The 25619-nt window shown below is 44.5% G+C and overlaps 1 protein-coding gene across 3 annotated transcripts in view; it reads left to right on the plus strand.

Moving 5' to 3' along the window:
- Window positions 1-25619, plus strand: part of Garem1 (GRB2 associated regulator of MAPK1 subtype 1) — a 174963-nt gene that overhangs the window by 109213 nt on the left and 40131 nt on the right. For 2 of the 3 annotated variants that reach the window (XM_050134912.1, XM_050134914.1), the window contains exon 3: window positions 22250-22380. In XM_050134912.1, the coding sequence (XP_049990869.1) occupies window positions 22250-22380 (131 nt within the window). Of the gene's footprint in view, window positions 1-22249; window positions 22381-25619 lie in introns of those variants that run through there. The other variant, XM_050134915.1, reaches the window with a different exon arrangement.

Raw genomic sequence — 25619 nt, forward strand, 5'->3', positions numbered from 1 at the left:
GGATCTTGTAAAAATTTTCATAATATGCATATTTCTAATTAGAAAAGTCAGCAGTAAACATCAGAGATTGGGTCTTGTGATCTGGGGGCGTATAGCCATTGATGAAGTAAGTTAGCAGTATTTGCACAGACTGACTCAGAGATTAGGGAGCTAAATACTAAGCCTCAGCATGGTGTTCCTGCTGCTTCAAGGCTTTGAATAAATACTCCCCTGGCCAAGCTCAAGTTCTTACATCTGTAGGTGATGCTATATGCCAAATATTTTAGGACAGAGGAAGCTTGGGCAAATAATACAGTGATAAGCAGAGTAAACTGCCTTCAGGATGGGTTGGTGGACACACCCAGAGAAAAAGTAGGCATCCCCTTTCTCTGCCACAGTCACCTAAGCTTCTGTTCACACTGCACTTGCTTCATTGATCTAGCAGACATTTCTAAGTATATATTATTCAATTATTTATTCTTCCCTTCAATTCATGTATATTAGGAGATCAGGGATTCCAGACAAAGAGACTGCCCTCTGGGAGTCTGCTGAAGAGACAGACAATCAAACAATTCTGCCAGAGCGGGGAGTTTGAATTGTGTCTGGAGTTCTGAGGAGCCAGCAAGGGTTCCAGCCCGGGCTGTGCTTATAGAAATATGTTACATTTTAGAGCTATTGTGTTAGCACCAGGACTGTGGATGTGTGGAAAACAGAGCCAGACTATAATTGAGTGGTGTGATGAAAACTGTTTCGGACCAGAACTAAGACAACAGAACTAGAGCGATGAGAACAGCTTCAAGGAGCAGGGTGTATGTAGATGGCGTATTAACAGATCCTGCGTTCAAGCCCAGCCTGGGCTGAGCTACATAAGAAGTTGTAGGCCATTTTGACTAGATAGTGAGACCAAGTTGTGGGGACAAGAAGGGAGGTGGGATGGGTTTAGAGTAAGATCCGTTCCTTTCTAGGTCTATATTTAAAGTGATTGCCATGCATGAGTAAGTCTGGAAACTACATAGCCCGTGTCCTGAATTCTCTAGGTCATCCTGTCTCCACCCCATGACCTTTAAGACTGTTGTCAGGCATCCTGTCTGCCAGCGTTGAGTCTGTGGTGTGTTCCTTCCAGCTTGTGTGGTTAGTTAGCTAATGTGTTTTGCATTCAGCCAAGGAAATCAAAATGCTGTCTCTGAAAGCCAGCAAAGGTGGAAATGCTGTCCAAGTTACAAGTGGCAGGCTAGCTGAATTCTCAGAGTGATGATTGAACAAACCACCCACTAATTTTAGGCTGGGAGAGCATAGGGCAAAAACTGAGTTTTCCATAGTACATAATGTCCTTCTTGAACATTCTATAGCCTTTGGAACCGTCTTCTGGCTCTCCAGCTCTTGGCCATCTTAAAGGCTCATATCCTCACTCATTATCATATTAAGTATGGTCAAGAGTTTAGTTTTGAATTTTTTAAGTTTCTGCACTGAATCATCTGGACCTCAAAGGTCATGGAAATTTAGCTTGCCCTTTTCTGTCCCTAATGGAGCTGGGCAGCAGTGAGACTGGCAGCCTTCTCACCTATAAGTGCATAAGCTAGGTAATGACACACAGGACCACACAGAAACTACAGTGTTCCAACTGCTCCAGAAAGGACTAGTGTCCATCAGATGCATTCTGACCCACCCCTGCCCGTGTGGGTGAAGTTTACATCCATAACCAAAGATCTGTTTGGTCTTTCATAGGAAACTTACAGTTGGCTTTTTGAGCCCCACTTCTGGTACTTTTTCAAACATCCTAGAGCTATGACCGAGCCATCAGATGTATGTATATTTTCTCAGTGATCCATGTCCCCAGCTGTTGTAATAGGAAGTGGCGGGCTGCGTCCCCGGCACCCGGCCGCCTGCACGGCTAGTTTTACCTGAAATAATTACATGGAAACTGTATTCTTTTAAACACTGCCTGGCCCATTAGTTCCAGCCTCTTATTGGCTAGCTCTTACATATTGATCTAACCCATTTCTAATATGTCCACGAGGTGGCTTACCAGGGAAAATCTTAACCTGTGTCTTTCTGGAGTGGGAGAATCATGGCAACTCACTGACGCAGCTTTCTTTTTCCCAGCATTCTGTTCTGTTTTCTCCACCCACCTGAGGGTTGGCCTATCAAATGGGCCTAAGCAGTTTCTTTATTAATTAACCAATGAAAGCAACAGATTAGAAAGAAATCACTCCCACATCACCCAGTACAATACCAACATACAGTGCATATTTTTCTTGAATATAGATGTGCTCATTCATACTGTGAGGACCTGACTTTGCAAGCTCCATTTTAAAGAAGGGAGACTTCATCTTAAACCATATAATGGGTGGGGGCAATCTCAGCTCCAGAAATGTGCTGCAATAGCAGAATTCGAATAAGCACCCTGAAAATAGCCAATTAAGGAGCTAGGACTATAAAATTTAATGAGATCGAGATGCTCCTAGGAGACACACTCTCCTTGAAGATACCTTGTCAGTAATTTATGACTCTTTGTTGGGTTTTTGTGCCCAAAGCTGACCATTGGTTTCAAAAACTATGTTACTCCATACTCTCTTTACCCAATCCCAAGACAACAGGATATGAACTCCCTTCATTATGGCATTTCCCCTTTAAAAGTTCTACCCTTGGAGGGCTCCCTGCCACACTTTCTGCACCCACCATGCTGGAGTGCAGGCAAGGTGTTGGTCCAAACGAGTTTAAATATTAAAAACTCTCGTGTAATTTGCATCGGAAATTCGGCTCTGTGAATTCATTTGGGGACCAGAAACTTGGGTTTAACAATACCTACTACTTTAAAGATTGGCCCTTGCTCTCCTGTATTTCTCCACGGGATTTCCATAGCAAATCTTCTCAGCATGTAGAAGAACTGATGTTACTACTGTCTTATAAAATAAATGAAAACAGAAAACAGAGTGCATTCCTCTGCAGACCCCATACTGCAGAATTTTGAACATTTACAGTTTTTAGCCGCTTACTCTGAGTCTACAATTTCGCTAGCTGTTTTATATGTTTATTTGCTAACATTAATTAATCGCAGCCTATGAAATCAGTAAAACAGACTTTGCAGATGAAGAAGATATGTTCTGTCCTTTCCACTGGGTCCTGGAGCCCACCTGGTGAAGGCTGTCATTCTGGCGACTGTTTGTATCAGTTGTCATCTTGACCAAATCTAGAATTACCTGTAGACAGACTCTGGTCAGACCTGTGAAGGATGGTTTAATAGCTGTGGTGAGGCCATTTCCTGCCCACGGTCCTGGGAGATGACCTCTAGCATAGCATTTGTGATTCTGTGCTGCTTGACTGTTGATGCAATGGGACCAGCTTGTGCTGTGGTGACTGCTCTGTACCGTCCACTATGGACCAGAGTAAACCCTTTCTCTTGTATGTAATGATATTTCGTTTGTATTTTAATAAATAAAACTTGCCTGAAGATTGGAGAGTAAAACAACCCCAGTGGTCAGCCTTACAGACCAGGCAGTGGTACACACTTTTAATCCCAGTGACCACGCTAGTTGCCATAGAAACAGGGTGGTGCATGCCTTTAATCTCAGCCCTAGAGAGGATTATAAAACAGGAAGAGACAGCTCTCAATCACAGTCTCATTCTGAGATTCCTGGAGGTAGAATCGCCACTTTCAGATTGAAGTCGAGGTTAAGAGCCGGTGACTGGCTATTTTGCTTTTCTGACCTTCAGGTTTAGCCCCAATTTCTCTCTCTGAGTTTTTATTAATCGTGCTGTAAGTGTCTTTTGTTGGGGCATTTTATCCCAGCAGTAGAAGAATAACTGGGGCAGCAGTCCATGAGCTTCACCACATTGTAGGTTAATTCCTAGTGCTCAGCTCCAGGACTGGTCGATATTTTGCTATTAGTCCATTATAACACTGAGATGGGAAACAAGTGATAGCTGATTGGGAGCTGACTTGTTGGAATCTAGAGCCACTATAAATCTACTTTAGCAATAAAATAACATAAACCCCTGTACTTGTATTTTATAGCAATTGTAATGTTTTCACTCAGAAAGAAAACACAATTATGAAACTTAAGTTTAACAAATAGTTCTAGCACACCATATTGTGGATACTTTTATACATGCTATTCATTTAGTTTTTAACAGTAACATCTCAACAAGCCTTAGTTATTGCTCGTTTACAGATAAAGAAACTGTCTCCGGCTGGGAAGATAACTCAGCCCATAAGAGTTTGTGCTGCCCAAGAGTAAGAATCTGAGTTCAAATCCCCAGAGCCCACATAGTCAGGCATGGTGACTCATGCATCTTTAACCCTAGCACTTTATGTGGGAAGGAACAGGAGGGTCAGTGGGGCTTGCTGCCTGTCACCCTAACTCTGGGTCCAGTGAGAGACACTGTCTCAAGGAAATAAAGCACCGAATGATCGACCAAGACACCTGACATCCTCTTCTGACCTTGGCGCTGGGCACACACCATATGACACTCGCAAACATTCAGAATGAACCAGTTACTTGAGGAAGAGTACTCATCTAATGGGAGAAGCTGGATCTACACAAAAAGCTTTTAGTCTCCTGTCTGTGGCTGTGGCCATGTTGGAGTGTCCCCTGCTCTGTGAACACTCTGCCCGCCCCTCAGCCCAGCTCAGCCCAGCCCACCGCCTACCATTTGAATACTGTACTTGTGAATTTCAGATCACTTAGGCACCAACACAGAAAGCATTTCCTGAGTTGTAACTGGAATTGTCTAGGGGAAGTCATGCATCTAAAAAAGGTATTCTATTATGCAGTCATTAGCATATCATTTAGGAACCTCTGTTTTCAGAATTAATTTCACAGAGAGCAGTGCAGTTACTTATTTGTCAGGCGTTTCTGAGAAATAAATACAAGAGACGGATACATGTAGTTTAAATCAAGACAGTTCATTACACCTGCTCTGGGTGTTTAAGGCGTCCGGAGGTAATTGGACATAGTAATTGTGTTGTGGTATCTGAAGGTTTTCCCTGATGCTTGTTTTGGGGTTGTGTTTTGCCTGAGCCTGTAATTGCAAAAACATTCGGCCATGGTGATTAGTTCCCAGTTTAGAATTGACTGTTTCATTAAAGGTAACTCCATAATGAGTCCAGCGAGGAGCCCAAGCTGTGGCCTATAAAATTGCACTTCCCTCTTCACCAAACCATGTGTCCACAGAATGGTGTGAGTGTCAGCCTTCACCCTCACTCCTGTCTGAACTGCAAGAGGAGAGGAGGCTCCATGACACTGCCATCAAGGTCCCTTCCAGATTCAGCATTCAGTGATCCTTTGGAATATTCACCAAATGGAGGTTCAAAAATTGATTCTGCTTTCACACTGAGAGAGAAGAATGCCCACGATTGAATAAAAGATTAGGAACTGTGGAGAGGAAATAGTTGTCTTGAGTGAGTTCTTTTATTGGAAATCAGCCTTGGACTACTGGACAGGAAATTAAGTTCTTGCCTGGGTCATTAATCATTGTGCCAATCTGAAGATTGGCAAGGGAGGGAGGTGGCTATATTTAAGGAGGAAGGAAGGAGTGGGCAGAGGTAGCGCTCCTACAGCTCCCGGGTCTGAGTGGGCATTCTCTGGCAATGGTGGGATGGCACCAGACACCAGCTCTGGCTCAGATGTCCGTGATATTTTTGTCCGACCCTCCTGAAAGTTCCCATGTCTCTCTTACCCAAACCCGTTTCCCACTTTCACCAGGAGGAGAGAGGTGGGTTTTCACTGAGCAATGGTAGAGAAGTGATAGGCCCATGGGGATCACATTCCCCCTTCAGCTCCAGAAATGTCCTAGGGAGGAAGACAGCAGGTTGGGGTTATCACTCACATCTGACCACTAACAAAAGCAAAGGACCAGGATGTTCTGTCTCAGAACAGCCGCGCTCCTGAGCCTCCCCATCTTCTGTTATCTCTTGCTTGTGTCTTGCCCTCTTCCTGGGTGGAACACTATTTTGGGGAGACTATCTTCTACCATATAAAGCAGGATTTTCCTCAGCATTTCTCCATTGTGCTAGAAAAGGATCCTGGCTCTTGCTCTCCCAGCCCCCAACCTGCTTTTGCTTTCCTAGCCCCCACCCTGCTCTTGCTCTTTCAGGCCCCACCCTGCACTTGCTCTCCCAGCCCCCACCCTGTTCCTGCTCTCCCAGCCTCCAACCTGCACTTGCTCTCCCAGCCCCCACCCTGCTCTTGTTCTCCCAGCCTCCTACCCTGCTCTTGCTCTCCCAGCCCCCACCCTGCTCTTGCTCTCCCAGCCCCTCTCCCCCCTATGTGGCTGTGTCAGAGCTCTATGCTTCTCTGTTTATTTTTTTCTGTAAGGTGAGAAGTCTTGGTAAATAAAAAAAACTTGACAGCAGATTTTATTTTCACAGAAATAATAATTTTGATATCTGCAGGTGTAATGTATCTCAAAGCTGTTTCCGACTCTAAATATACCTCTAAACCTCCTCTGGCCCAGCAAACCCACCTGGGGAGTGTGTCTCTCTTGGGCTGTGACTAAGCCTTCCATCAGCCCTCGCCTACAGACTTTTCTGATAAGGAGGTGACTAATTTGGGTTGGAACTGAAACCTTTGGCTTAGTTATACTTGTTGAGGGTCTTTGGTTCTACCCCCATCTCTCTAGACACCAGCTTCTTTCTACCTGGGATCTCACAGGGGTCTTTCTTGCTCTGCCCAATGTGGCTTTCTGCATCTCAAATGAGCCCTGCCCTGACCCATCCTCTGAGCACTCCCTGGGTGACCCTGGTGGTGATGGCTTTCTCTGTTCAACAGGACCCGAGTGGCTTTTGCTGCTCCCTCTCCAGATCCAGCCTGGGTGGTGATCTGCGTGTGCCCAGTCATAGCTGCCCGCATCTTGTCATTTACACCAGCGATGAGAGCCAAGGTAGTTTCCAAGGCTCAGGAGAAAGAATAGCACCAAAACACAAATGTAAAGTAAAATTCCTCCCCACCTCCTCTTCTGTAATTGTCATTGTCACCGCAGTCCATGCACTGGGCCATATTAATCTTTCTGTGTTCCTCACTGTGGTGGCATTTCCAGGAAAGAAAGAGCTCAGGTAGACTTCTGAACTACACCTGAACACTAGGGACTCACAATAAAACCTCTTGGTAAAGGCTTTATATTTAGAGCCTATCTGAGGTAGAATCATATGAAGACCATAACTCCCCATTTTCAAAGGAAAATCTGAGAGCTTTTAACTTCGTTCTTTGGTTTGGCTATTGGATTTGGGGCCCAGAATCTATTGTCTTCTTATTTTGGTATTTGTCACTGTCCTGGATTTTCTAGTTGTACAGATCTGTATTTATTTATTATCAGGAAATGGATAATTTTTGCAAAAACTCTTTATGCAATATAATTTGATTAGTTCTACTTTGTCATTAATCAATAAAATAAGTTGTTGGTACAAACAGGGGGTGGAAAAAAAGACCTGAGATAATAGACCCCATCTGAAGGGACTCTCTACTAAGCACTGTGCTGTACCCCACTATAGGTTTACTCTATGTGACCCTCACAGAATCCTTGCAGATGGTGTTTTAATTCAAGTTTCTGTTGTTGTGATGAATGTCATGACCAAAAGCAACTTGGGGAGAAAGGTTTATCTAGCATTCCTTAGTAAACACTAGTGGTGCATAGTTCACTGGGTAATGCTAGAGATGCAGCCCTGTCCAGCTCCCAGGTACATCCTGGAGAAAAGCTTTGGACCACGGCCTTTACGCTTCTGTGGCCATGACAACTATATAGGCTTTCTGAAGGCATGATAAGCAGATGGCTTCATCGTAAGGGACAGTCAGATGTGCTGTCTGCCTAGCTTTCTTCGTGAGGGATTGCAAGCACAGAGTGGCAGCTAGGAGATGTGCGTGTCAAATTGACAGGACTGCTGGGCAACAGTCTGCAGCAGTTTGGTAAATGTAGTCCAGGCCCTCCTTCAGTAGCCCTGTCATCAGGCCCTATGGACAAACTGTCCCTGCTGTTTGTCCTTCCCACTCATGGGGTTCTGTTTATTCTCGTCTCTCCTCCTCCTCTTCCTCCTCCTTTTCTATATGTTTCCATTCTGTTATTTCATCATCTTGGCTTTAAGTCATCTAAAGAAAAAACCTTCCCTAAAATTGACCCTCCACCTTCTCTTTTTCTGCAAAGCTGAGCACCTCCAACCTCTCCTGAATTTCTCAGTCTCTTCTCTCCTCCATCGATGCCATTGTGTTTGGCCTCCTTTCACTGAAGCAAGGGTTCTTTTGTATGTGTGAGGGGGTGAGACAGGGTTTCTCTGTATAACAGTCTTGGATGATGTCCTGGAACTCTCTTTGTAGACCAGGCTAGCCTTAAACTCTCCGATATCAGCCTGACTTGTGGCAGGGGTTCTTAAGAATGAACTGGGTGTTTGGTGCCAGCATCACTTTGTTGGAATGCTGAGTGTCTTCTGTTACCCCCACTCCTGAGTCAAATTTGGGTGGTTGATGGAGCCTCAGAAGTCCATTTTAATGAGATATCCAAGGATTTGACTATGGCAAGTTTATAATACTGCTTTAGAATTTACCCATTATTTTTGTTACTTGATATAGGTTGTTCCATGGTGAGTCCATCCATACACTATGGTTTGGGCCACATTTGTAGTTTTTATTATTATATCAAACAGTTGAATGAACATTTGGACCAACTGTTGAAAGTCATTTCAATTTTTATCTTTGTCTCTAAGACTAATAGTTTTATCTTGAACATTATATAAAGAAAAATGTTAGGTTCTTCACAACCCCTGAACCAGCTAAGCACAGAAGAAAGGGGCGGGACACCTGGCCACCCTGCATGGGCTCCCAAGGGGCTTTTGAAGAAGAGGGTGGAGCAGAGTTCTGTGTGCTGGAGTGTTTGCTTAGGCCATGATGTCCAGGCATAATCCTTTCAGAAGCTGACCCTGGGACCTGTGTGGAGCTTTGAAGGGATCACTTGCAACAGGCAATCGAGCTGATTCCTAAAAGAGTGTGTTGATTTACTCTTGCACCCAGTGTTTGACCTTGAGACGCTGTGGCAATGTTCCCACTGCCCTCTACCCTTTCTCCTTCTGTAGCAAATAGTAATTTTGAAAACCAGCTTTAATTTTTCTTCAACTAATAAAAGCATGGGGGAGACTTTATTTTAATGTCGTTTTATTGTGATTGCTTACTCCCTTCTTACCCACCCATGTGCAGTCATTTAAATGTGCTTATTATGCCTGGTTTCTTTAGAAGTGCTTTTGTAAAGGTTCCATGATTTCTGTGCACACATTTTTAGGTGGGTGATACATGTGTGTGCACATGTTTGTGAGTACACACACAAAGGCCAGAGGAAGACTTTGGGCATCTTCCCCATCACCCTCTTCCTTGACACAGGATCTCTCAGTAAACCTGGAGGTACAGTTGGTCAGCTAGGCTACCTGGCCAGCAGACTCCACTAGTCCTCCTGCCTATAGGCACCCCCACCCCCTGCCCCCACTGCTGTGAGGTAAGGATCTGACAATTACATCAAACCTTCTTCATGACACTAGGATCCAAATTCAGGCCCTCGTCATGTACTCCAATCCCCTGAGCAGTCTCCCCAGCCCACAAGAGTCTGTAATTTATGTAAATTGAGTAGTGATATAAATCTCATCTCTTTTCTCTTTTCATCTGGCGTCCAGCCTTGCTTCAAATCCCCTTTTTGCAGTGTGTTTGTACCTCGCTGTCTATCAAAGGTTATCAAAATGGTGCTGCAATGAATGTCCCCATAGGCTCTGCCGTTATGTCCCTGTGTGTCCTATATTTGGCACTTATTCATCAGAGTAGAATTTCTGAAAGTTGGAAATATGGAGTATTAGCCTCACTAAATGGTGCCAGGTCATTCTGTGGAGCTGCTGCCCCCCTCTAATCCGTCCACTTTTCAATAAGATTCCTTACCTGCAGGCTGGGGACGTAGCTCAGTTGGTAGCCCTTGCCTAGCATGTGCAATTTGATCCTCTGCACTGTGTAAATCCAGACATGATGTATCACACCTGTCTGTCCAGTACTCAGGAGGTGGGGGGATCTGAAGTCTCAGCTCATCCAAAGCAAAATAGCAAGTCTCAGGCTAGCTGGGCTGCATGAAAGAATCCTTACCTCCATGAGGAAATACAACTGTGTAGTCCTACTAGGTGTGAAGGGTTGCTCTTTGTTTGTATTTGTTGGACTTCTCAGCTTTGCCTCACATGCCTGTCAGTCATTTGTGCAGCATCCTTAAGTAAATGCCTGTTGGTACTCCTTGCACATTGTGGTATTGGTGGTGGTATCTTCCAGATGCTTTTCCCAGCATTCATCTTAGCTCTATTTCAGGCTTTCTAAGTTTCATCTTTTCTACCACCTGCCCATCAACTTTTCCCACAGTATAGTTCTGCAAACAAAAACACTTAATTTTGATAAAAATGATCGTTTTGACTTTACATGTGCTTTGGAAGTCCAATTTGGTTTTTCTCTGTAGAATGAGCCAGCTTTGCCAATACCAAAGACTGGTCTTTTCTAGTTGGTAGTGGCAACATTTTTTTAATCATATATTATTAATAATTTTTCATCTTCCTAACTGTAAATTCATTTATTCCACAAAAATATTCCTGAACACCAAAATGACCAGAAGTCTAGCAAAATAAAACTATGATCCAGTGTTTAATAAGAACGACACTTAAAAAATAAAAAAGAAATATGTGTGTACGTGTGTGCATCACAAGTACAGGTGTCCCACAGACCAGAAAGAGGGAACTGGAGTGACAGATGGTTGCTAATTGTCCAGTGTGGACGCTGAGCATCCTACCACATCCTCTGTAAGAACAGCAAGTGCGCTTAGCTACTGAGCCGTCTCTCCAGATCCCTTTCGATTGTCTTAATCAATGCTGGTTTTCTTGATTATGAACTGTCATCACCATGGAGTAATAAACTTTTTATATACATTCTTTACTCCTCTGAATGCACCACCATATGAATGGTGAACATGTGTGAGGACCAAGTCCATCTACCCGATGGCCATCTGCCTGTGTAATTGATAGACAATTTCCATTTGTAATCAGATCACTTTCTCCTTATTATGAAGCTTTAAGCCCATAGTAATCACCATCAAAACAACAAACACTTCAGTTTTGTGATTGTTGCTTTGAGTTGTCCCCACAAAGGGCAGCTTTCCACATACAGTGTGTCACCTTTGAGTTCTCCCCACAGAGGGTAGCTGATGCTCATTGTCACTGTGGATTGATTATTGGCATCTTCTATGATTCAGAGTAAACAGAACTGTACTTTATATATTAATTTGCACTTGTCTCTTCAGTATAGTTTTTTAAATATTATTAGTTCTAAAGGCAGCCTTTTGAAATATCCCAGACCCTTTAAATGTTTTTGATTTTTTTCCTTTTAAAATAATAAAATTTTAAAATCTCAAAATGATCCCTTTTGATGATTTCAGAAATTACAGTGATCAACTAGGTCGTTATTAATTTTTTAAATATTTTCCTGGTGATTTCTGTTTGTTAAAAGCTTGACCTTACATTGGAAACAAGATGTTGCTTTTCTCCTCAGATGTGGTGATGCTAACCTATAGTCCTAGCACTTGGGAGGCTGTGGCAGGTGTATCTTACATTCCAAGGCCAGCCTGGACCACACAGTGAATCGGGAGGGGCGGGCCTGAATGAATAATGGTAGTGTTGCTTAGAGTTCATCTGTTCCCTGACAGATTCAGCCCTCACTAAAAGCGCTTTTTCTCCTGAGCTGTGTTGATCCCATCAGACATCTTGCCAGCAGCCCTGTTTACATAACTGCCCTCCTCAGATGGAGTGTTTTACAGAAGCCTGTCCTCCACACGAAGTCCAGCCTGTTTAACATGGAACAGGGTCAGAACCTGAAAGCACCAGAGAATGCCCAGTAAGCTAATTCTTTGCAGAACAAAGAAGGAGGCATTTGGAGGAAAATGAAGTATTGGAACAAGAGCAGGGCCATTTCATCAGCAAAGACTGAAGCAAGCAGGAGAGGGAGTCTTCTCTGGCAGGGGTGGGGGGCGGGAGGGGAAACCACTTGCTGCTTTGGAATAGAGGAACAATGTATGCATCTGCTGCTCAGCAGGGTTAGCGAAGCACTTGCAGGAGAATGGAGCTGTAAGCAGCCGAGCAGCCCCTGGACTGTTCAGGTCTCCATTTCTTACTGAAAACAGAAGGACTGGCAAGATTGAAGAGGCTTGCCATAATGTAGGGCCTTTTCGTCTGAGTGGTTGGTAAGGGTTTTTCCACGGCTAGGATTGAGTCTTAATAAGGATAGGACTCTAGTCCATAGACATTGTGGTCACAAATATATTTTAAGCGTGTGACATTTGGATTGGAATTGCTCTTCTCCAGGTGAGCAGAGGGTTTGGTTGGCAACTAGTCTTCAAAACAGATTACACTCGGCATGGTGCGTGCCAATCCCTGTCTTTCTCAAACCGATCTCCAACACGGTGGTGGAAAGGCACTCTAAGTACTTCGAGTTTGTTTCTCTCCCCTGCCCACTTGCCATCTAACCTCCAACTGTCACTGCTTTAAGTCAAATTCACAGAACCTTTTGGTGTCTTGTACCCTGCAGGAACTCTCCCAGATCACTGTCAAGAGCTAAGAAAGCTTGTGTCCTAGGAAAGGTTAGGATAGCAGCATGGTTACTCCCCTCTCCATTGCTAACACACTTCCCGCACTTCGACCCGGCACTGATGAGTGTGTCCACTGAGCTCCTATCTTCTGTCACTGTGCTGAGCTCCGTCTGTATATCTAGTCAAACTCATAAGTCTAATAATGTCAGTATTTCTGACCTGTATTACGGAACCAGGGAGTGGATTTGTCTAGAAAGTTAGGACTTAAACAGAATCTCCCTGTGAGAGACGAGACTTGGACTACAGAAGCCCACACACTTAACTGCTGTGCCGAGCTGGAGACACAGTGATATCAGAAGCTGAGCCTGTGCTGAGCCAAGACAACAAGACATGCCTGCCTGGCAGTGCCCTCCAAGGCTCTACCCTAGCAACTGAAGCACTAGAGACCCTGCCTTGCCATAATTTTTATTAATAGAACATTTTTGGGGAGATTTTCCATAGTCCCCTACCCCGACGTATACATTCTCACCCTCCCCTATTATCAGCGTCTCACACCGTAGTGGAGCGAGTATTTGTCAGAGTTGACAGACCTACCTTGGCACATCATTACCCAAAATCCTTTGTTTACTTTAGGGTTTCTCTTGATGGTGGACACCTGTGCGCTTGGACAGATCGTAATGACCTGAAGCCACCATTCTGTCATGCAGAGTGCTTCCATTGCCTGGCCTCTGTAGTCCCTTCCCCACCCTGGAGCCACAGGGCATTATTATACCGTGCGCACAGTGTGGCCTTTCAGAATGTCATGTGTTTGGAATCGTATGCTGCATAGCTTTTCAGATTGGCATCTCTCACACAGTAGTACAGATTTAACTTTCCTCCATGTCTTTTCAGAGCTAGTATGCTTCACTGTTTCTGCCTTAAGAATTTGGTAGAAATGTATCTACCAGATTTCCAGTAGCACCACATAGGGCCTGTGTGTGAAATGTTTTCATTTTGCTGTTGCTATATTTGAGTGGACTGAGCCCGTGTGGCGATTGCTGTGCAGTGTGGTTCTGGGACACATCGCGTTTCTGTGCACGGAGGTTCTTAATCACTACAGTTTGGGCGCAGAATTTAAGAAGTAAATCTTCTATAATCGAGGCATTTCCCCCTAATGGGAACCACAGTGTGAGCAGCCGCTGTCTGGCTGCCTGTCCTCTGTAGTCCCACCGGTGTGTGGGAGTTTGCTGTTGAGCTGTGGAAGAGAGCGAGCAGGAAGCCAAGAGTGGAGTCATGTTTCAAGAGAGGGAAAGTGGTGGGATCCTGCAGTCCTGTGTGTTCCTCACCACCCTTGCTCTCTGGCCACACTCTGGCTTTCTGCTTCCCCTGTAGATGCTTTCCTAAGGCGTGGAGGGGAAGCACGCACCACCCAGACTCCTCGACTTCCACGTAGACCCCACACTCCTGCTCCCAGTTTTCTGGGTGGAAAGTGTGTATATGTGCATTCTGACTTTTTCTTGTCTGTCTTTCCCACTCAGTCTGTCTCTCTCCTAATTTTCTGCTTCCCTTTGTTTGCCCCTTCACTTCCATACAATCCAACTTCAAATTAAATAAATTAAGTTTTATTTTGGGTACTCGATCTTTATGCAGATAATAGGTCATTTCATTATATTTCTGTTTCTTAAGAACCTACCTCAAATAAAATTGACTTTTATATATTGGAGCCTACTTTTTTAATGTATGTTCTTGCTCTTTAGTAGAAGCAGCTGCTCCATACAGACTGCACTAGCAACCATGCCAGATATTATAAACGGAAGGCGTCGGGGCGGGGGGGGGGGGCGGGGGGTGGGTTCTACTTTCCCAGAACAGGGTCGGTTCCAGGCACTCCGTGAGCTGTCCGTGCTTAGCTGCCCTACAGCATGCTTAAATGAAATATGGCCTTATCATTTACTCAATTTCAGGTCACTTTGGGGATTAAATGAGACGATTCGAGTAGGCTTTCAAATTTTATCAAAAACGAATTCATTGACTAAATTAATGACCGCTCTTGCTACTGGCTTCCTCTCTGTTCTTCCAGCGGGAGGTGAGCTGGAATGAGCAGGCCACTCCATCCCCAGGAGCTGCGGGTGCTTTGAGAGCATCATGGCAGCAGCCAATTTGGGTCAGAACACAGCCCCAATCCCGGATTTACTCCTGACCCATGCAAACCAAAGCAAACACTTTAATCTCTACAGGCTCCAGTTCCCTTGCCAGCTCAATCTCTAATCGTCCCACCCATCCCTGGACTATTTAGGGGACACTGGGTGGGGAACCAGACTGACTGTAAATTAGCGTCCTGAGATGGCTCTCATCCAGAGGTGGGGCTTCCCAAGGCTGATGGGGCACTGAACAAGCTGCTCATGTGGTGTGTGATTCTCTAGCTCTTTCTCTGTGTTGGCACTGGGCACACTTCAACCTTCAGAGCAGGGTCATGGAAGGCCCTTAGAGATTGAAGAGCTATTGTGGTACAGTGTTATTCATTGTACGCATGATTAAGGGATGCTCTGGTCCTCAAGAGAGGTGGATTTAGTTTTGAGTGTAGTGGTAACAGATGGGGAAGGATGGGAATGGGATTTCAATTTGAAGCAATAATACCATATAGAATGATGTAGAAAGCAGAAGAGACACAATGGGTGCTGAGGACAAAAAGATTCCTAGAAAAGAATATGGGAGAGTTAGAGGGAGCCTGAATTCAGTAGAGGAGGGATAACGGCAGTATTGAGAGTCCTATTACGGAGGGTTAGCAGCCACGCTCAATTCTGAGATCATATTAGGGCCATCCTTTCAGTGGAACACTCGCCCCAGAAATTTTCTAGTAAATCTAAAGACACAAATGACAAATTAGATACCTTGAAAAATGAAATTTTCCCTTTTTGCAAAAAAAAAATAGAGAAGCTATTTTCAGAGTATAGACTAACGTGACTGTTTGAAACATCTACCCCAGAATTATGCAGTAATTATTTAGTTTTAAATCCAGGTAGATTTAGGTTCATCCAAAGATGGTGTGTCAGAGTAGAAGTCCAGCTTGTTTGTATAAGCCCTGTGGACGCATAAGTAGAAATATCCACATATTACTTGCAATAGTCCACTTTTATATATTGTGCTTTTTTGTGAGGTAATTGTTTTTTTGACTGATGGTTTCTTTCTGCATTGTTTTAATTCCTGTTCTTGGTAATGATGAGGGCCTTTGTATTGGGATCCATTCCTTCTCTTTGATTGTAAAGGACTTCGTTCTTTTCACCCCAGACGGTGGCTTTAGAAACTAACACAAACTGATACAGAGAATCAGATGAAAATAGGAAATGCCACCTTGTAGCATTTCAAGCCTGTTCTTATTTTATGTGTGTGTAGTGCATACATTTGTACATCTCTGTGCATGTGTGTACCAGTACATGAACATGCATGCACTTGCGGCAGTCAGAGGTCAGAAGTGAGTGTCTTCTTCAATCACTTCTCTACCGTATTTTTAAGACAAGGTCTCACAGTATCCCTGGAACTCTCTGGTTCGCCTGTGGTTGGCCAGTGAGCCCAGACACTCCTGCTTCGCCTTCCACAGCTGGGAGATCATGGGCACACACCACTACACTGCCCATTTGTATAGACTCTGGGGTGCAGAGCAGGTCCTCGTGCTTCTGCACCAAGTGCTTCATAGCCGGAGCCGTCTCCCTAGCCCAGTTCTTATTTTTAAAATTATGTTTAAGATTGGTACAAATTTCAAAGTTGGTAATAAGAAAATGAATTTTTAAATCCCCAAGATATAAAACAGGAATTAGTGAAAAATAATTGTGTCATCTTTTATAATAAAAATATAATTCAAATCCCAGTGAGAGACTTGATTGACAATGATCTTTAAAGGTTTTCCAGTAAACAATTAGGCAAAACATGAGGTTGGGGGAAGTGTGAGTGGGCACAAATTTGTACTTTGTTTGGCAGGGTAAAGAATTAAAATGTACTTGCCCTTTGGCCCAGCAAATTCCCATTTAGGCATTTTCCACCAGTGTCCTGGGATTAAATACTCAGAACCTTCAGTACAAGAACACTAGCTGACTTCATTGTGGCTCCAAAGGACTGGAATAAGTCTGGACGCCCACCCGGAGGAAGCTGTCTAAATGGGTGATGCCGTGTGTGGAGTTGGATTCTGTGCCGCTCCGACAAAGAACAAGATGGTTTGCACGCCATGATGAACTATCCACACAGAATGCTGCTTGTTGTTCGGCGTTAGGCAAATAGCTGGGCTGTGTCAGACACTCTTGGACGTGGGGAAGGATATGAGTAAATGAACTCCCAGCGCTGGTGGAAGTAGAAGCGTGCGTGCAAGAGGGTTAGTTGCTGCTGCTGTGTGTATCTTATCCCGGGCAGTCCTTTTACTCCAGTCCTAGAGAGGCCTTAACCTGCTGTATATGCAGATAAAAAACAAGACTACTTTGCTAGGGAGAGCTTGATCATCAGCACAGATTGCTGCCCAGCCTTTTTTATTTACTGGGAGGTGGCATTTGGTTTGTTGTTTCACTCATTGGGAATGGCTCACTTCTTTCTTCACCTGTGGAAATGGCCCAGCGGTTCAAAGGTTCAGATATTTGAGCTATTTAAAAGACATCGCTGAGTCAGCTGTAACTGTACACGTCTGAATCTCAGTATCAGGGAGGCAGGGGCAGGAGGTCCAGGAGACGAAGGTCATCTTCTAGAATGCAAATTGGTGACCAGTCTAGGATGCATGAGATCTTGTCTTAAATATTAATCAGTTAATTAATTAACCAACCGAAAAGCATTTCTGCACGGTGGTCTCAAGCCTGTCCACCTTAACGCTGGCAGTCTGTCTCTGAAAGAGGCGAGAGGAAAAGAGTTAGAACTATCCACTGTTTCTAAGCACCTGCTTCTTTCTGCCAGTATGGCGGTCTCACGAAGAACACAGCATCTCAACATTCAGGGCTCTCTTTGCTTAGCCTTGGCTCAGGCTAGCCTTTGGCTGTGCCCATTCCTGGCACTCCTCCATTCTTCTCTGTTTTATCCTCCTGGGGTGGTCTCTGCTGTTCCTGCTGTTCCCACAGTGGGCGTGGAGGACATCAGTAGGGTGCTGTTTAGGTGAGTTATGTCCCATGAGGGACACCGCAAACCTCTGCTCTAACCTCGTTCTCTTAGTTACACACATGAAGTGCACCTCCGTGCTGACAAGATGGCAAGCAGCAAGAGCATTGCTGTAAAAACAGAGTATTTACCCCTGGCCATGCTCACTGCCACAGTGATGAGGACCCCTGGAGTCTGGTCCTCACTGGGCACAGAATGAATTCTTGCCAATGGTTGCCACACTTAACTTCTAGCCCATAGCACGTTTGACAAACTTGTACTCTCCTCCCTCCTCCTCTCCCTGCTACAACTCAGCACTGTTGCTCCCTCTTCTTAATCAGTAAGTTTTGTTTCTCTTTTTCATGTCCAGCACAACCTTCCCCTGGAAGGAAAGAAGCGTTGTTGTAAAATAGTCCCTTGGTATTGGGAGGGTGCTATATTTTAGATGTCAAGGGAAGGGCTTGGGGCCTCTCGATTGTGCTTAATATAGTATGCGTTATGAAGTTCGTCCAGTACTTCTGCCTTGAGGGACATGTAAAAAAATGACTATTTTCCAAATGACAGTCCTAGTCAACATGTTAATTATGAAATGGAGTTTTAGGAACAGCACATGGACTAAGGCGTGAGTCCTTGGCTTCTAAACATCGCCTTAGAGTCATTTAAACTCTCACCAACGAGCATGTCATTGGTGTGGGATTAGCTCCTGGGAGTTCCAGGGTACCACAGATGGGCCAGGTCTCACAATGGAGATGTTTTATGAGATCATCAAAGCGGCTGAAAGACAATGCAGCTCCCTCTGTCTCCAAGAACAGAGCTTGACAGTAACATCTCAGAACAGATGTTTCCACAGCCTCCACATGTTTTTATTTGGTGGCACAAAAGACTGTGTTATTCATGAAATGGTCTGTTAAAGAATTAGTTCCCCTGTGTGGGGGTCGTGGGAATATGTGTTATATAAATTGATTTTACTTTTGGCAGGAAACCGGCCCTTAACTCATCCAGTCTGCAAGGTTGGGCTCTAACAAGTTCCAATTTTAAGGCCACAGAGTGACAGAGGATGTAGATCAATGACATAGCCTAGCATCTTCCCTAGAGTGTGTCAGGCTAACTAGTCCGACACCATCATATCATTTATAAAACAGTAGAAGCCAAGTCTGGCTTCTACACAAGTCTGGCTGTCTAAAGCACGGCAGAAGGTGGGAGCATCCTGCGGCTGACTTTTATGTCATCATCCCAGGACAAGTTCACCCATTTCGAGCCAAACTGCCATTCCGAGATATTGGCAGTGTAGTACACGTTACAGGCTCTCCCAAGACCTTGCTATGACTATTCAGTGATGTAGAATTAGAGGGCTGGCCATTTTCATTGTGATGTCTTGTTTTGTGATTTACCCTGGTCTGTACTTTCTACCCTGTCCAGCAGGACAGGCGTCAGCCGACCCAAGGACCACCTCTGACCTGTCATCTGTTGTTGTAAGTGTGGTCTAATGCTCTCTTTCAATGTAAAGTTTCTATGACTCCTTTTGCACTCTCTTGCCAGAGACCACTTAGCTAGTGAGACCTAAAACATTTACAGAAAAGTGTACCAACCCTGCTGTAGGAGTCACATACATACTATGACTCAGCCCATGAAGAAAACACGTGATTGTGACAGGTGACCAAGGCAAAAGGGTCACAGGGCCAGCCTAGGCTACACAGCAAGACGTGTCTCCAAAATAACATTCAAGAAGAAAAGAAGGCATGTCAGATTTTAGTAATCTAGATTTGGAAGTCATCTGGAGACTATAAGAACTATAAATAATTGGTGTTAGATAGCCTATCACAGGAGAGTAGTTAGAATATACAGAGACAAGCATAAAAATCAGAATGTTACACTGAGATCTGGAAAGCATTCTAAAATGAAAGCAGTCTTTTTCTGATGTATAGAATGTTCAGATGATAAAAGCTGAGTAGCATTTGGCTGCTGCTGTATTTGTTTCTTATCCCTCACCTGTGTGTGTTAGGTCTCAGAACTCCACGCGTGTGCATTTTTGACCTTCCTAAACAATGAGCTGACAAGCACAGGCAAGGCTCTGATGCTTAAATGCTAATGATACTTGAGAAGATCAGTCATACAAAATCATAGGCACCATAGAAGAACTCCAGAGTGCCCGAAGAACAAGAGCCATGGTGGGAGAGAGATGGATGGGAAGAAGTTGTATGAAAACCGAGAGCTAGATGTGTGGCTCAGCAGAGGAGCTCATGCCTGGCGTGCACACACACTAGATCCAGTTCCCAAAACCTTCAGGAAGGAAGAAAGGACTGAGGATAATGTTCTACAGAGAGCACTCGCCTAGCACAGGACCTGGGATTAATTCCCAGAAACACAAACACACAAACCTTATACAAAACACAGTATCAGGTATCATGGTAACCAGGGAGGGAAAGAAGAAGAAGGAAGGAAGGAAGGAAGGAGGGAGGGAGGGAGGGAGGGAGGGAGGGAGGGAGGGAGGAAATAAGGAAATACTAATTGTAAGCCTTGTTATTTCATGAACAGGATATGGTCTACTCTGTCAAGATATAAAACATATATTAGATTTAAGAGATTTAGTGCAAGCACTAGGGAGATGGCTCAATTGGTGAAGTGCTTAACGGACCTGAATTCAATCCCAGAACCCACATAAAAAGACTGGATAAAATGAGGCGTGCTTATAATCCCAGTGCTGGGAGGCAGAGACAAGGGCTTGCTGGGAGCCTGAGCCCCAGGTTACTATGAGAATTCCTGTGTCGAATAAGGTAGAGGGCACCAGAAGACACCTGAGGTTGTCTTCTGGCACACGCGCGCGCGCACACACACACACACACACACACCATGAACATGTATCACAAAAGGAACAGGAAATAACTTTGATTTTATTCAGTCCGTCTGCTGACTTAAACCAAATCTACTGTTAAAAATGATTTTACCTTTTCCTTTTTGCTTTTTGTTAGTGTGGCTACTAGAAAAATACACGTAACTCAGTTTGAGCAGCTGCTAGCCACTTAGTGAGTGTTAGGATGCATGCAAGTCCCACCTCAGCTTAGGAAAAGCTTCCTACAACACTGACCACAAATTAACTCTAATGATAGACTTGAGCAGGTGACATTTCAGATGTTCATCAAACTGTTTCTTGATAGATAGCTTGAATCACCTTCAGCTTCCAAATCTGTAATTTCTTATTCATTTAATAAATTAATAAATTACAAAACATAAATCACCACTTCACGTAGTTNTGTATGCATGCATCTGTGTGTGTATGTGTGTATGTATGTTTGTGACTGTGTGTGTCTGTGTGTATATGTGTGTGTTTGTGTGAATATATGTGTGTGTTTGTGTGGGTATATGTGTTTTTGTGTGTGCATGTCTGTGTATATATGTATGTGTTTTTCTGTATATATACATGTGTGTATATATGTATATATATGTGTGTGTGTGTGTGTATTCTAACTCCCCCGACAGCTGCTTTGGTCCCGTCACTCATCCCGTAACACAGAGAGATTGTCTGTCTCAGCTGGAGTGTATCAAATCTATTTCTTGGCTAGGCTGGCTCCTGAAAAGTAATATTTGAGCTCGTCTAGAGCATCCCAGGGATGTATTTTAAGTAGGCCTCTCTCCTTCATAGCTTTTGAACTAATTCCCTCTACATCAGAGCCATTGATCCCACTACGTCTTCACTGTCTCTCTGCCTTCCCACCAAGAGCTTTGGTATCTTTCCCGACCTAAAGGTGGATGAGCAGGCGTTGGGGTCCCCCTTGCATATCTCCTGAGTCCTTCCTCCTGCCTCACTTCTCATAGGCACTGGCGGTTTCACAGCGGTGGCAGAATCTAAGACTAAGTCTCTTCCCGTTTCGGGCCCGTGTCCCTGACCTTCTCAGCCGGGAACCTCCAGTGTTGATTGCATGCTGCTCAGCAGGCCCCGCACTGTGCGTCCTCAGTGGGCTCTCAACGTCTCTCTTTAAACCTCCATCACTCTCTTCCACCTCGCTTTCAGCTGATACCTTCTCTCCAACTCTAACTGGAAACCTTGAATCAGGAAAGGGAGCTAAGTCCAGGTCACACTGCTGCCCCTGCTGAAGGTGGGTTGCCCATGGCTTGTCTGGTGTCAGATGCTGTCTCTAAGCTACATCCCAGCCCTGATATTATTCTGTCCTAAATACTAACTTCAGAAGATTTGCTCTGCCATGGTACAGGGCCTCAGTTTTAGAAAGTAATATCAATAGTTATTAAAACAAAATAGCAAGAAAGTTTAATGCTGAAAACAAACTGAGCCACTGTTTATAGCAGACTAAGTTTTCCCTTGGAGGTCTAAAGACACGCAAGCATCCATCCACTATAATTTTAGAGCTCTGATAATGAACCCTGAATCTGATCAGAAAAAGATGAAATGCAATTTGTTCTCATTTTCACACTGATTTTTGAAAATTGTATAGATTCTAGTTTAACCAAACCTTCAGGGGTGATCGTCCTTTTTTAACATGGTAGTGAATAGCAATCTACAACAGAGAAGAGCTGCCATGAAGGAAGAGGATGTTGTCGCCACGGTGACAGCTATCCAGCATAAACCTCTTACTTCTCTTCTGCTTGTCGTGTGTTTTAGGACAATTCAAGCTGCTGGAACAAGACCGGGACATAAAGGAGCCGGTGCAATATTTCAACAGCGTGGAGGAGGTGGCCAAAGCATTTCCTGAACGTGTGTACGTCATGGAGGAAATCACATTCAATGTGAAGGTAGCTCTGAAGAAACAGATGTTTACCCTTCATTGAGGCTCTGTCACATTCAAGTGTGTGATATACGAGGTGTGCACATCTGTGCCTCCTAGAAACATTCCATCCTCTCAGTGGGCGAATGTTAGCATCTGAGACACTGCAGGTGGTAGAGACGACCCCACGCCTATCGACACACTGTATTTATCACCACAGTCTTTTATTCCATCTTAAAATTGTTGATTTCAGAAGTAACATTGCTGTATCTATTTTTCTCATGCCTGAGACAAATATCAACAAAAAGCAATTTAAAGAAAGATGATTTTTTTTGGCTCACAGCTTTGAGGGGACAGTCCCATCAGTGAGGGGACACCGTGGCAGCAGGAAGGAGTTCAAGGCCCTGGCCTCACTGCGTCACAGTCAGGATGAAGAGCAAAGAGTTCCCATGCTCAGCTCGCTTTCTTCTTTTCCTGCAGTCTGGGATTCCAGCCCACGGATTAGCCAGTTAATCCGACCTAGAAACTCCCTCACAGACAAGCCTGGAGTCTTGTCTCATAGTCAATACTGAGCATCACAATTCCTAAGCAAATAAAAGATGCTTTTATCTTGAACTTCATCCTCCCATCTCCAACAGCTGTTTCACCAGGGCCTCTGCTAAGTTGGGTTTTCCACTCTTAGAAGCAAAAGGCCTATGATGAACCAAATATCATCATTTCGTTTTTTAAAAAGAAATCAAGGAGGCAGGAGAGAGCTCACAGGCACACGCCCAGTGCCAGCACTGAGGTCAGCACACATCCCCTTCATTCTCTGTGGACTGTCTCGGTGTACAGAGAATTCTGAGACAGCCCAGTGCTGCCTGTTGTTCGCGAAGGGACAGTGCGCTTCCATATATGGGCAAGCTCCTCTGACCAGAGTGGCCAGGGGAGCAGGGCCCTCGCATGGGTTCCAACTGTACTGTTCACACGCCTGCTTCATTTTGTCATCGACACCCACAGTCACTCTCAAACACCTTCAGGTGTCTATGTTGAAAGGATTTCCTGTTTACCCTCTTTTACATAGGAAGCCAACTAAGTCGGATTCTATGAGCAGGTCAAATGTTAGGAGTCAGCGTACCTGTTTCTTAGAACAACAGGCTACATGAGGTATTGGCCCAAGACGGCATCCGTGCCTCTGGGTTAGTCGCCCCCTACACTCCTCAGGAAACAAAGGCCCAGGTGGTTCCCAAACATGTGCCCATGACGATGGCAAAGGCACACCATTTCCGAAGGACAGTCACTATGGTTCGCTTTCTATAGTTTTATTGTTCGAGTTAGGGAGATTTTATGTTATATATAAAATCTTCTACTGAATGTTTTACTTATATGCAAAGGTCTGGTTTTTCCTCCAGTGCCCCGATGTATCAGTAGAGCAAACCTTCATTTCCACGTGCATGAGAGCATATTCTTTGTTTTTAAACTTAATAAGTTCCATTAATTCATAAAATATTGAATCTAGGTTTTTAAAGTCAAAACCTTCCCCTTAAAACTTTTATTTAAAATTAGCTAAATGAAAAAAATAAAAGTCAAGCTAATACTTTTAAATTCTTTTCTAAAATTAATTTATCTCCTAACTGGTGACAAGTCAGGCATAAAATCTTTTATGGATTTTAAGATTAACATTCTATTTTTGGTTACATATTGCTCATGTAAAATTTTCTGAGACATGGTCTCATTGTGTAGCCCTAATTAGTCTAGAACTCACTATGTAGTTCAAGCTAGCCTTGAACTCACAGAGATCCTCCTGCCTGGGATTTAATGCATACACCACCAAACCCTGCCTCATGTACAATACAGGCTGGGGAGATGGCTAAGTCAGTAATATGCTTGCTGTGTAAGCAGAATCTGAGTTTGATCCCCAGCATCCATATAAAAGCTTAACCTGGCCATGCATGCCCGTAATTCCAGTGCTGGAGAGGCAGGCAGGAGGATTTCCGCATTCGCTGGCCAGCCTGCCTAGTCACCGGGTAACTTCCATGTTCAATGAGAGATCCTAGCTTAAACAAGGTAGAGAGTGATAGAGAAAGATAGTCAATGTGGACCTCTTACACACGTACACACACACACACTCATATAAGTAAACATAAACACACAACACAACAAAAAGATAGGTATGTGTAATAGAGATGCCACTTACAAGTTTGAGGGCACAGATTAGTTTAGGAAACGTGAGCTCAGAATACCCAGAAAAGTGGGTTTTGATTGAGTTCCAAGCTGTGCAGACATCGGTATTTGATAACTTACAGAGTTGTTTAGTCCCGAAAACAAAAGAACCAAAGTATTCTGTGTTTTTAGAACGGTGTTTCCCCCCCACCAGCCTTCATCACATTCCCCTATTCTTCAGTTTTTGGTCTCCATGATGAAAATTTTTATTATTATTTGTAGTATGTGTGTGCACGTACCCAAGGAGACCAGAAATGGGAGTCTAACCCTCGGGAGCCAGAGTTACAAGAGGTCGTAAGCTGGTAGTGGTGGGTTCTGAGAACCAAGTCCAGGTCCTCTGGAAAGCACCAAGGGCTCTGAATGGCCAAGCCATCCATCTCTCTAGCCTCTCCGCTGTCTTTCAAAACAGCCATACCGGCTGCCAGACAGATGGCTCAGCACAAAGAGTGCTTACTGCTTCTGAGGAGGACCCAAGTTCAGTTCTAATCAACCACACCCGGCAGCTCAGAGCTCCTGAACTCTAGCTCCAACATCAAGTATCCACTCCTGGCCTCTGTGGGCTTCGGCCTTCACACACACACACACACACACACACACACACACACACTGGCCTCTCTGGGCTTCGGCCTTCACACACACACAGACACAGACACACACACACACACACACACTGGCCTCTCTGGGCTTCTGCCGTCACACACACACACAGACATACAGGCCTCTGTGGGCTTCCACCTTCACACACACACACACACACACACACACAGATACACACACACACACACACACACACACACACACAGGCCTCTGTGGGCTTCTGCCTTCACACATACACACACATATACACAGGCCTCTGTGGGCTTCCGCCTTCACACACACACACACATACACACACATACACACACACACACTGGCCGGGCTTCTGCCTTCACACATACACACACATATACACAGGCCTCTGTGGGCTTCCGCCTTCACACACACACACACACACACACACACACACACACATACACACACACACTGGCCTCTGTGGACTTCTGCCTACACACACACACACACCAC

The sequence above is a fragment of the Alexandromys fortis genome, unplaced genomic scaffold (assembly GCF_014885135.2).
Source record: "Alexandromys fortis isolate MF-2015 unplaced genomic scaffold, M_Fortis_MF-2015_v1.1 scaffold_25, whole genome shotgun sequence".
NCBI lineage: Eukaryota > Metazoa > Chordata > Mammalia > Rodentia > Cricetidae > Alexandromys > Alexandromys fortis.